Source organism: Vigna umbellata, chromosome 3 (assembly GCF_029865625.1).
Source record: "Vigna umbellata cultivar VRB3 chromosome 3, Vumbellata_1.0, whole genome shotgun sequence".
Lineage (NCBI taxonomy): Eukaryota > Viridiplantae > Streptophyta > Magnoliopsida > Fabales > Fabaceae > Vigna > Vigna umbellata.
Window position 1 is genome coordinate 23,103,362 of NC_142167.1, and position 12,989 is coordinate 23,116,350.

The following is a 12,989-nucleotide window of genomic DNA, read 5'->3' on the forward strand; positions in this document are numbered from 1 at the left end:
GTGTTTCTTGTAAGAGTAATTGGAGTTTTATTTGTATCTTGATGGTATCATTCTCTATGAGGTTAGATGTTGTCATCCCTATCCAACCTTACATTGATATACACTGTATTATAAAATAATTCAACGTTATTAACAATCAATTTCTTTGAAACGCACTGCATTTGAAAAATTATTGTCATAACAATGTGTTTTAAAAAAATTCATATAGACCCCTTATTTGAAAGTAGCGCAAATTGAATCACGCTTAAATCCAACCATATTCCAAAATTTAAATCTTAACAAAATCGTTTGACGTGCGATGCTTAATTATGAGTTCCACTCCAACCAAAATTGACAATGTTAATACAATGTAAACCAAAAATGCATAATTTCTTTCATTAATTTCTTCCATGATTGTAACAATACAGGGAGCAGCGTTAGAAAAAAAATTGAGTAAAATTAAGAGCTAACTTCTAGAAACCATCTAATTTTAACCACAAGAACATCCAGCTCTATAATTTAATGTTGAAATAATCTGAGTCGAAGTGGTGCAACCGTACATAACCATCTTCACCTCCACTTGAAAAACTACAAGAGAAAAACAAATAAAGACCCATGAAAGAAGTAAAAAAGAAGCAGCTCGACAGTTATTCAAAAACTTGTAGAACTAACGGGAGTATATTGACTATATGTGTGTGTGTGTATATATATATATATATATATATCACATATCGAGACAGAATGCCAACCAAATATCAAACATATATGTCGAGATACATTGGCAACATTTTGTTTGAAATTACAATAGTCACAAAATTTACTACATTGATCAATCTCTAAAAAGATATGAGGGGATACGTCGTCAGAAGTTGTCTCTTTAAACTCATCCTAAGACAATTACAGATATATAATACAGAAAACAAATACATTGTTCCATGAATTTATTTTCCTTTTAATTTAGAGAGCAAATATGATACTACAAGTAAACAAACATGTGAATATTAATAATTTCATTAGTTCATGATCAATGACCAAATCAGAATCAGTTAATGTTATATAATTATGCATTCTTCTAGCATCTAATGATATGACAATAACTACTACATATTGATCTGTATAAACCAAATATTGAAATTTCTATGGTACATCCTATATTAAATGCAGAAAGGTTATATCTTTATATCATACAAATCGGGCAAATGTGCTGGTAATACACCACATGGCAAGATACTGAGTTTTCAAACAGTTAAGTGAAATAAACAGCACATTCTATCATCAAAGTAAAACAACATAATCATGGTCCTCGAGTTCTCCAACAAATAAATGAACTGAAGGTATCTTCGTAAGGAAGTATGTCACGATGCAACACAAAATGGAGGTGAAGAACAGTGGATATACCTTTTTCCATCAGGATTAAAAGCCAATGCCTTAATTGGTCCAAAGTGCCCTTTCACGCCTCTAATTTCTTCTTGAAGAATCTAATAAATGAAAAGAAAAAAAGCTGGCCTAGTATCGAGACTTAAGTCTCTCCTTTGCAAAGTATCTTTAGAATCAGAAAGTGGCTGAGAACGTTGAAAGCTTCAAATCCCGTGTGCTCTGCAAGGACGATGCGCGACAGAGACACTTGGATGTCCGTTCCGGTCAGTTTGATGGTGAAGGAAAGTATTCCGGCGAGATGGTCATGGGTGGCAGATCAGAAGGAGATCGGAAGAAAAGAAGATGCACGGTAAAGGTATGTAATCTATATTTGAGAGAAAAGTAAAATTGCTGTTGTTATTTTCTTAATTTCTTCTACACCTTTTGTTTCTGATACTGGAAGCCCTTATATAGGGTTCCGGTAACACCAAAACAGAAAACCCCAAAAATAGAACACCCTAGAAGCAAAATTACTGTTCAAATGCACAGTAACCACTAACAGAACAATAAAAGACTCAACGGAAATAACAAACACAATTTAATATCCTCCCCTCAAGCTGGATGGTGGATGTTCACCATTCCAAGCTTGGGAATAATCGACTTAAATCGAGTGCGATGAGGGAATTTTGTGAAGACATCAGCAAGCTGTTCTTCTGACCGAATAGGTAGTAAATGTAGAAACTTGGCTTGTATCTTCTCACGGACAACGTGACAATCCAACTCTATATGCTTGGTGCGTTCATGAAAACTTTGGTTTTGAGCTATGTGTCTCGCAGAGTTGTTGTCACAGTATAAGACAGCTGTAGCAACCGGTGTGACTTCGAGGTCTTGAAGGAGATAATGCAACCATTGCATCTCACAAACTGTAGCAGCAAGAGCCCTGTATTCCGCCTCTGTAGATGATCTCGAAACCGTACTCTGCTTCTTTGATCTCCAAGAGACGAGAGATTTTCCTAGGAAAACGCAATAACCTGTGGTTGATCTCCTTGTATTAGGGCAGGTGGCCCAGTCAGAGTCGCTGAATCCCTTTATCTGTATCTCCGAATCAGAAGCAAAGAAAAGTCCTTCAGATGGACTTGACTTAACATATCTAAGTATATGTTGCAAAGCCTGATAATGATGCTTGGTTGGTTCCTGCATAAACTGACTCAACAGGTTAACTGTAAAACATAGATCAGGTCTAGTGTTAGTAAGGTAGAAAAGTTTTCCTATTAGTCTCCGATAATCACTAGGATTATCCATGTAATCCTCTGTCTTGTATAATGAGTTGTTGTTGCTCAAATATGGTGTAGAACTGGGTTTGCTTCCAAGCATCCCTGTTTCCTCAAGAATATCAAGCGCATATTTTCTTTGGCAAACGTGTATTCCTTTTCTAGACCTAGCAACTTCAAAACCAAGAAAGTACTTAAGTTCTCCCAGGTCCTTAATGTGAAATTGGTTGTGTAAAAGGGTTTTTACCAAACTGATTTCTTTCATTGAATTTCCTGCTAAGATAACATCATCAACATAGACAAGTAAAGCTGTGAAGTCTGTGTTAGTTCTTTTGACAAATAAAGAGTGATCTGATTTAGACTGATTGTATCCAGAAGAAATAAGAAATGAGGAAAGTTTATCAAACCATTGTCTACTGGCTTGTTTCAAGCCATATAAGGACTTAGTTAACTTACAAACTTGACCTTTATTATCAACATTTAAGCCTGGCGGAGGATCCATATATACATCTTCATTCAAGTCTCCATGGAGAAAGGCATTGTCTACATCAAGTTGATGTAGAAACCAATTCTTAGAAGCTGCAAGAGCAAGAAGCATTCTAACAGAAGTAAGTTTAGCAACAGGGGAAAATGTGTCTAGAAAATCTATACCCTCTTGTTGGGTATACCCTTTGGCTACCAACCGAGCCTTGTATCTTTCAACACTACCATCAGCTTTGTGTTTGATCTTATAGACCCACTTGCATCCAATAGATCTCTTTCCCGGAGGAAGTTGAGTCATGAACCAGGTTTTATTTGCTTGTAAAGCTTGAATTTCCTTTTGCATAGCATTGATCCATTCTGGGTTGTTCTTGGCTTGTTCATAAGAACTTGGTTCTTTATTATTAGTTATAGCAAGAGTATATCTTAAGTGCTTGTCAGATAGATTTTTGTAAGATAAAACATTTGTTATTGGGTAAGGAGTACTCAAACCATTTTTGACAGTCAAGTATGTAGATGGAGATTCATCTCCTTCTTGAATATAATTCTTCAAGTATTCTGGAGTTTTTCTAACTCTGCTAGATCTTCTGTGAACATTTTCTTGCTGCTGTTCTGTGGGATTTGTGTCTTCATTAGTGGAAGTATTGCTTTCTGTCGAGTTTCTACCATTTGAATTACTTTGATCAGGATTCTGGTTCTCTCTTTCATCCTCTGCAGATTCTTTCTCATTCCTGGAATTAATATTATCAAGGAAAAACATATTTTCTTCACCACAATTACCACTATCTTTCCCTTTCTGTTTATCTCTATATGGGAATACATTTTCATAGAACACAACATTTCTGCTTATGATTATCTCTCTACTATTGATATCAAGGACTATATACCCTTTCATTCCACTCTTGTATCCTAGGAATATTCCTTTCCTAGCTCTCGGATCAAGCTTGCTCCTATTGTTTTCTAAAGTAGATGCAAAACAAAGGCATCCAAACACCTTTAGATCAAGATAGGTGGGTGAATCATTATACAAGAGTTCAAAAGGTGTTTTGTCATTGATAACAGGAGAAGGCAATCTATTTATTAAAAAGACAGCATGAGATAAAGCATAAGACCAATAGGTGTGAGGGATATTTGATTGAAAGATTAAGCTACGAGTAACATTCAATATGTGTTGGTGTTTTCTTTCAACAACAGAATTCTGTTGTGGAGTTTCAACACAACTTCTTTGATGCTCAATTCCATTAGAATTATAAATAGCAAGGCAATTAAATTCAGGTCCATTATCAGTCCTAATAATTTTAATTGTTTTGTTAAATTGAGTCTTGATTTTCATGATAAAAGCCTGCAAAAGATCTCTGGTCTGACCTTTGTTATTCATTAGAAAGGCCCAAGTGTGCCTACTATGGTCATCAACTATGGTAAGAAAATATTTATGCCCATGAACAGAAGGAGTAGAAATAGGACCCCAAATATCACAATGTATTAAATCAAAACAGTTAGTAGACAAAGTATTGCTCTTAGGAAAAGGTAATTTGTGTTGTTTAGCATAGTGGCAAATGTCACAAGTATTGTCAGCGGAAATTTGAATATAGGGAACAATTTTACACAATTTCTCAACAACTTTGTGTCCAGGATGGCCTAGTCTACAGTGCCATAGACTAACACTTTCTTGTTCATAGGAAAATATACAACTAGAAATATGGTTCCTTCCAAAAGTCTGCAAGTGGTAGAGTCCATTGCACACACTAGCATATCCAATCATCTTCAATGTAACATTGTCCTGAATTTCACACATCTTAGACGAAAAGGTAAGGGTGCAGTTTATGTCTCTAGTTAGACTTTGAACAGATATGAGATTAAAACTAAATTCAGGTATATATAAAACATTAAAAATCACAAATTCCTTAGTGAAATAGATGGTCCCTGCATACTGGGCAGTAACTAAAGAGTTATTAGGTAGTTTTACAGATATGGGGTTGATTTTATAAAAGGTGGTAAACTGACTTTTGTCATGGGTCACGTGATCTGTGGCCCCTGTGTCTATAATCCAAGAAGTCATACCTTGTGTGTCCTCTGTGTTGGCTTTCTGTATTTGACTAACACTGTGTGATGGGCTATCAGCTTTGTCCAGCAGTTGTAGTATCTTTTGCATCTGTTCATGCGTGAATGGATTCTGAACAGCATTTTGCTGATTAGCTTGAGTTCCTGAGGAGGCAGAGCAAGCATTTGTAGAACCCCATTCCCTTTGTCCAGCATCAGTCTCACAGTTTCCGTCATTTTTCTTGTACCATGGTGGAAACCCATGCTTAGAATAGCACTCATCAATGGTATGATTCATCTTATGGCAGTGGGAACACTGTTTCCCATAATTGGGATTTCTTCCTCTTCCCCTTCCTTGGTTTCTGGGTGGATTTCCACGCCCATATGTTCTCAAATTCTGGTTGGTTTTCCATTGATTTTGTTTGTCAGTGGTGTTGGCTAGTATTTTCCCATCACCTTGATTATAATTTCCTTGCCTTTCTTGTTGTATAATAAGTGAAAACACTTTATTAATGCTGGGCAAAGGTTCCATGAGTAATATCTGAGTCTTGACAGTATTATAACACTCGTTCAAGCCTTTCAAAAAGCATATCACGTGCTCCATGTCCCTATATTTATGTGAGGCCTTAGATAGATCACAACTGCAAGGAACTTTGCAGTTACAACTGGGAATAGGCCTAAGAAATTCCAACTCCTCCCACAAAATCTTCAAATCGGTAAAGTATTGATTTATGCTTCGTTCACCTTGTTTTATAGAGTGAATTTCCTGAAGAAGGTCTGAAAGCTTGAAATGATCCCCCTTTGAAAATCTCTCTTTTAATTCTTCCCAAAGTTCTTGGGCATTCTCCACATAAATCACGCTCTCAGCTATTTGGGGTGAAAGTGTCTTGGTGATCCAAGATAATACCATCATGTTACTTCTTTCCCAAGAATCAAAAAGACTATTACTTCTTTGAGGCTTTGTGATCCCGCCATCTATAAATTTGAGTTTATTCTTTGAAAGAAGGGCTCTCCTCATGTTTCTACTCCAAGATGTATAATTTGACTCATTAAGAATCTGTGATATAAGGGAAGCGCCTGGGTTCTCCCCTGGATGCAAATAATAGGGACTGGTGGGATTGTTAGTTTGATCCGTAGTCTCCATGAAAGCAAGAATGGCGAAAGAAGCGGATGAGGAATCAAGAATTACTGATACGAGCAGCGGAAAACGTAGAACAGGTCCAAGACCTGCTCTGGTACCATAAAGAAAACAGTGGCCCAACAGAAGGCCCAAACCTGTGGCCTAGTATCGAGACTTAAGTCTCTCCTTTGCAAAGTATCTTTAGAATCAGAAAGTGGCTGAGAACGTTGAAAGCTTCAAATCCCGTGTGCTCTGCAAGGACGATGCGCGACAGAGACACTTGGATGTCCGTTCCGGTCAGTTTGATGGTGAAGGAAAGTATTCCGGCGAGATGGTCATGGGTGGCAGATCAGAAGGAGATCGGAAGAAAAGAAGATGCACGGTAAAGGTATGTAATCTATATTTGAGAGAAAAGTAAAATTGCTGTTGTTATTTTCTTAATTTCTTCTACACCTTTTGTTTCTGATACTGGAAGCCCTTATATAGGGTTCCGGTAACACCAAAACAGAAAACCCCAAAAATAGAACACCCTAGAAGCAAAATTACTGTTCAAATGCACAGTAACCACTAACAGAACAATAAAAGACTCAACGGAAATAACAAACACAATTTAATAAGCAAAATAAGTAGACATTCAATATCATTACAGAAATCAACAAAGTATACGAAAGTAAAAAACAAAAAACTTACCTTATCAAAGAATTTGGCTTCAAATTTTCCAGCACGATGATCGGTAGTTGTAACAGTTTATGCGTCACCTCCAATTACTACCTACCAGGGCATGGAATTCAGAACGTCATACAAGTACCATAACACCAAATAAAATATGAAAGGAAACCAAATCAAGACAGATGTGTAAGGGGGTGCAATCAATTATGAAATATTTTGGAAGAGCCTTCGTTTTATGAATTAGAGTACCACAAGTATGTGTTTGTGGTGTACGGGGAATAAATTTCAACCGAGAAAAGAGCGTAGAAATACATCTAACCAGCTTTCCTAAAATCATAAGACCCTGATTTCCAATCAATCAAATACAGCAGAGGGAAAATTACTTGAACATGACAGCAGCAGGTTAACTAATGTTTGAATGTGAAAATACATACATGATCAAGAAGAGGTGACATTGCAACAGCATTGACTGGGCGTTCTGTGATAACGGCGAGCTCATCGCCGACGGAGAAATCAACGGACCTGGCGGGAGAATCGAAATTGAAGCTGTACAATTGATGCTCAGTTTGGACGCTCCATAGTTTGGCGCTCTGGTCCGCACTTCCCGTAATGAGTCGAGCCGAATCTCCTAAAATTGAAATTGGAATTGAGATTGAGACTGAAATTGAAACTGAAATGAAAATGCTGTAAGAAACTTGCCTGAGACGTCGCACGACCAAACGGCGCCGTTGTGGCCTCTCGAGACTAAGTAGCACCAACTCATAAACGTAAGAATTAATTTATTTTTAAAAGTAATATTTTATTAGAGTTATATATCAAATCACTATATTTAAAAATTGAAAATAACTTTTTTACGTAACTTATATATAAAAGATATATGTTTTTTTTTAATTTACATTTTTTAGGTTTTTATCTTTTTTAAGTTAAACCGATCTAACATCAGTACTAAAGGGTCCCCATCTCTATTGTTTGAGTTTGGGTCCATAAATGTGAGGGCTGGACCTTAAAATACCGTCGCATTTGAGTCCAATAACATTCTCATCTCATGGACCAAAACCAACCACGTGGCAACCGCAACTCTACAACTAGACAAATATCTCGTGTTTTTTTTTTTCTCTCTTTCTTTACTTTACAGATATTCAAAAAATCAAATATTTGAGAAACTTCATCACTTAGCTTCGTAAGAGTTTCTGATCTGATTACAATATCAATATAGAAAAAACTTGATTAGCACACATAAGTAGAAGTACAACTATCTTTCATTCAGAAAATCGTAATTGTTGACTAACTTTATGGTAAGTTATAAAAGTAAGTCGGCTTCCATAATTAAAGTTCCACGCTGCCTACGAACATATAACTTCTTCCAACCTCCTTATTATAACATATTATCAATTTAATTAATAGTTAATCTTTATAATTTCAGATCTGAGTATATGAAAGTTGTGAATTAAAGTCTAATTCATCGAGTTTAGGAAATTAATTATTGAATTAATCTTAAACTGGGTTGATTTTGATGGAAATAAATAAGCCTGTGATTTAACTTTAGTCATAACGAAGAGTGAAGTTCTTTTTTTATCTATACAAATTGAATATAAACGAAAGAACTTACAGCAATTGATTCCACCAAATGAGTCATACTGCCTTGACTGCTAAAAGAGAAACTCTTTTAACTGTACAAAAGTCTCATGTCGATAATTTGCTATCCACCAAAATCATTCATCTTTATCTATTATCAATGATCATGTCATGTATTTGAAAGAGAAGTGCAGAGAGGTGTGGGTTAATATAATTACAAATTGTAATTATGACATAACGTAAAGGTAGTGAAGAAGAAGAGAAGGATGAATGTGTAGTGTGAGTTAAGAGTTCTTTGCAAATTGAAGAGAGAAAAGAAAAGTTTCAAACAGTTGGTGTGCGCTGTAATGGGTTGGCTTGGTCTGTACAATTCTCCCTTCTCTTTTCTTATCTTCTCATAAGCTCTGCTCTGCTCAGCCATCAACCTAAAGTTGAAGACAGCTACGCCTACCCCACCTCCCAAATATGTTACATTTTCACAACTTCTTCTCATTATCTTTTCTTCTTCTACCCTCCCAACATAAACAACACCCCACATTCTTCACTCATATCACCACACTGCCATTCCCTCCATCATTGCAACCTCACAACATATATAATTCTCTATCAACTTTGGACCATTTTCACTAATCATTTCTTCAAAACACACACTGCAAAAACATACCCTGCTGCATCCACTTTATAGACATGTCTGTAACTTGGTTAATATATAAGGAGAGAACGACACACACAAAAAGTATAAATTTAGTAACAGAGGTGGAGTATTAGTTGTAAGACATGCATGGTACTGGTACAGATGTAGCTAGTTCTACCATTTGAGTACGCAGTTTTATAGGGGTGAAGCATGGAATCTAGGTCCATGTGAGCTGTGAGGTGGGGTTAAGTGACACTGGACCAAACATGGAAGAAAAATGTTTGTCATAGGTTAGTGACGCGTCATGCATCGTTGCAGCATCTCACTGTAATTAATGTGCATAAGTTTTCTTGGTAAAACTACTACTCATTAATAAAAAATATGTAAGTAAGAATACATGAATGAGTGAATAGTAGAGTTAGAAATTGTGCAGTTTGCAGCAATGGTTGTGTTATTTTAGCCTTGGATGGAGAGATGGAAAAAGTTAATGATGGAAGGAGAAATAATGATACCCACTGCATAAAGAGGTTTTATTAAAATGGGTGTCTGACTGCAACTATTCCTCTTTAATTTATGCTACTTAATGTACTTTAATTTGTGTGATGATATACACAGAAATTGTCAGAGAGATGTGCTGGAGAAGCTAAGCAAATTCCATTGCTCAGATACACTTTTCTACAAAATTATTGTTTTACCTTAGATAAATATTTTTATATTTCAAATAAACAAATAATATAAAGACTAATAATTTTACCTTGACAGGATAAAGTGACAAACTGATGTACAGATCGAACGGTTGATACATTTTTACCGTCGTTCGATTTTTATATACAGCAGAATTAATGCAGAGTTAATATTATGATGATTATTTTGATGAGTTGTTGGGTTTATATTAATGATAATTAAGAGATGAATTAATTAGTTATATTTTTTTAAACTCACTTTTAATTTTGAGGTAACTTATTTTTATTCAATATTAAATTACAAAAGGTCTATCGAGAAAGATTTTAACTTGAGCGTCAGATAATATACCCTGCAGATCACTCTCATACGCCGATCTGTTACCAAAACACGGAGTGAAGAGATGTTCGATAGACGGTTATCATGCTTTTAGCGGAAACAATTTATATTTTTTACCAAAAAAACATCACAATTCTTATTATATACTTCAAATATTATTATTTTATTGAAATTGAACACATTTCGGAAGTGTATGATAGTTTACACCGGTTGAACCAACTCAATCACATCTTGACGTTATTATTTATTTTATACAATAACAAAAAATTAAAACGTGTACGTACAGATTCATGGCGAATATACTGAGGATTGTATTTATATGCAATGTGACCACAGAATTGTATAAAGCAGGGCATTTTCTTTGAGAGTGTTATTCATTAAAAGTGATTAGCATAATTAAGCTTTTACTGTTGATTAATCAGAATTATCCTTTTAATACGAGAGAAGGCATCACGCCGTGTTTCAAAAGTCCGACACAATGTAAACATCAGTAATGTTGTGAGGGGTCACGGCCACGTAATCAAAGACAACTTGCCAAAGGAAAATGATACTTGAATAACCATTTTTGACAACATTTAGACACGCGCACACGTGTCTAAATTTGAGTGGTCCAGTTGGAAAAATTAAATGAAAATGGACCACTCAAATTTAGACACGTGTGCGCGTGTCTAAATGTTGTCAAAAATGGTTGTTCAAGTGTCATTTTCCCTTGCGAAAACCATACTTACAAACAAATAATCGTGTTTCTTTTTCTCCTAGTTAATAGAATGTTGATTTTTTTTATAAGTTTTAATTATCTAATTCACCATAATTAAGGAAAGTGATTTATTTATATTATAATAATAGATGCATATTTCAAAAAATTATATTTATCACTGATATTCTTTTTATCTTCTACAGTAAGTGTTTGTCACTGAATAGAGGCACATTCAATAAAAAAACATGAAGAGTGTGTCCCAAAAATACCATTAATCTTTAATTGGGTTTTGAATTTTGTTTTAATTGAAACTTCATTCATCGAGAAAATAGATAGATGCTGTAGCCGAAAAAAAAAAGAATTTTAATTAGGTGATGTTCGATTGAAAATACACATCTTAAAATAATTTTTTAGTTAGGTTTAGATTTTATTTAAAAAAAATCATTCACTTAACAAGATGAAAAATGATGCAACAAACAATTTTAAAAACAAATATTTACACAATTTTATAATTTTATTTGACAATCCTAATAATTTTATTATGTCATCCTGTGAGATTTGAATTAAAAATATCATATGAAATTGTAGAATCTTATTATTTGATATATTACATCTCAATTTTAGCTACAATAGATATCACCACAATAAACAAAATCTTCAAGAAGAAGTTTTATAATAAATATGTGAACAAAATTAAATAACACATGAATTTGAATCATTATTGTGACTCAATTCACACAATCCGATCTAGCCAACGAGTCAAAACGTATCTAGTGTATCTCTTTTTTATTTTGTCACTTCTTTTTAATAAAATGTATGGGATTATTTTCATATGAATAATCTCTTTATTGTCTTCATCCTTTATAGTTATTAGCATACCTTTTTAATATTATATTTTAATTTATTTAAAGGAGGCTTTAACGACATTATCGTGATTGACCTATTAAATAAACTCAAATGCTCCATCATTTTGTCTTAAATTTAACCCGGCTTGATCTATAATTCCACATAATCCTCCAAATTATGAATATGGTAATTATAACAAAATAAATGTAAATAAAAGTTTCACATCTTAAAAAAAAATACAACACTGATATTATTCTTTGCTAAAAATATATAGTTTACCGACTCCTCTTTGTAAGATATATTTTTGAAAAGTTTGAATGAAGTGGCTTACAAATTGATTTCATGCATTGTTCGAAATTAAATTAATGAATTAATTTTGACCATTAATGACATCAATCACGTTGTTCTTTATATTAGTCTCGCCTCCCTCAAACTTTGATATTTGAGTTTAATTGGCCGAAACAGATATTTTTTTACTTTTGTTTTTTCATTCAGATAATTCAAACGTCCGAGTCAATAAATGTCGACCTCCTTTTATATTAGTATAAAAGATAAAAGAATAAAATATAATTTTTTTATTAAGACGAAGGAATTTTTAATATTCATTTACTTCTTCAAAATTACCGAATAAGCTTTTAAAAATAACAACGGAGTACTTGACATCGTTTTAAATTGTTCACCATAGTTTTTAATTCTTATCATAGCCAAGTGGCATTTCTAAAATAAAAAAGATACTTTTATTATTTGAATTGAAATGTCTTTTTTATTGAGTTGAGATGTCTTTTTCTGTAAGCTTTAGAGCAGTAAGTGAAGTTGCTTGTAAAATACTCCTATATGTTTTTTGCTTATTTATAGTATTTACATAATCCTAATTAGGTATTAAAATTTAAGAAAATGACACTGAACAATGAAATAACTTTATAAAGTGTATATAAATAAAATTTGATCCTGACGTGGAAAGGCAAGGTATACGCGTGTTTTGTGAATGACAAAACCGCCATTGGAGAGTTGACCGTTGACTTCCCTCCAACACACCGTTGGCGCCATTTTCCGTTCCGTTTTGAGGCACTGTGGTTCAAAATGGGGATTGGAGTAGCTGGTAGAGGGGCAAATAGGTAATTGAAGGAAAATACGAGGGTAATAATGCACCCCACACCACACCTCGTGTCTCCTCAAAATAATAGAAAGTGCAAAGACGAAGGAACATAATAATAGTTGCTGCATCATCCACTCCCACGCCCCCATGATTGCGCGTGGACACAAACACACAGCTATTCGCTGTTTACTCTTAATCATAGGCAC

At 34.4% G+C, this 12,989-nt stretch overlaps 1 protein-coding gene across 4 annotated transcripts; it reads right to left on the minus strand.

Moving 5' to 3' along the window:
* Positions 1 to 343: 343 nt before the first annotated feature.
* LOC148201990 (eukaryotic translation initiation factor 3 subunit I-like) lies at positions 344 to 9,713 on the minus strand. 4 transcript variants are annotated; one of them, XM_088109378.1, is made up of 6 exons: positions 8,525 to 9,713; positions 7,615 to 7,659; positions 7,350 to 7,543; positions 6,937 to 7,017; positions 1,378 to 2,529; positions 344 to 567 (listed from the first exon to the last, which is right to left on the minus strand). In XM_088109378.1, the coding sequence occupies exons 1-4, from the start codon at positions 8,549 to 8,551 to the stop codon at positions 7,014 to 7,016; spliced, it is 270 nt and encodes an 89-aa protein (XP_087965504.1). In that variant the 5' UTR covers positions 8,552 to 9,713; the 3' UTR covers positions 344 to 567; positions 1,378 to 2,529; positions 6,937 to 7,013. The 4 variants fall into 4 exon arrangements, with proteins under 4 accessions (XP_087965504.1, XP_087965502.1, XP_087965503.1 ...); XM_088109376.1 differs by having other exon boundaries at positions 7,615 to 9,712; XM_088109377.1 differs by lacking the exon at positions 1,378 to 2,529 and having other exon boundaries at positions 8,525 to 9,709.
* Between the last annotated feature and the right edge of the window lie 3,276 nt (positions 9,714 to 12,989).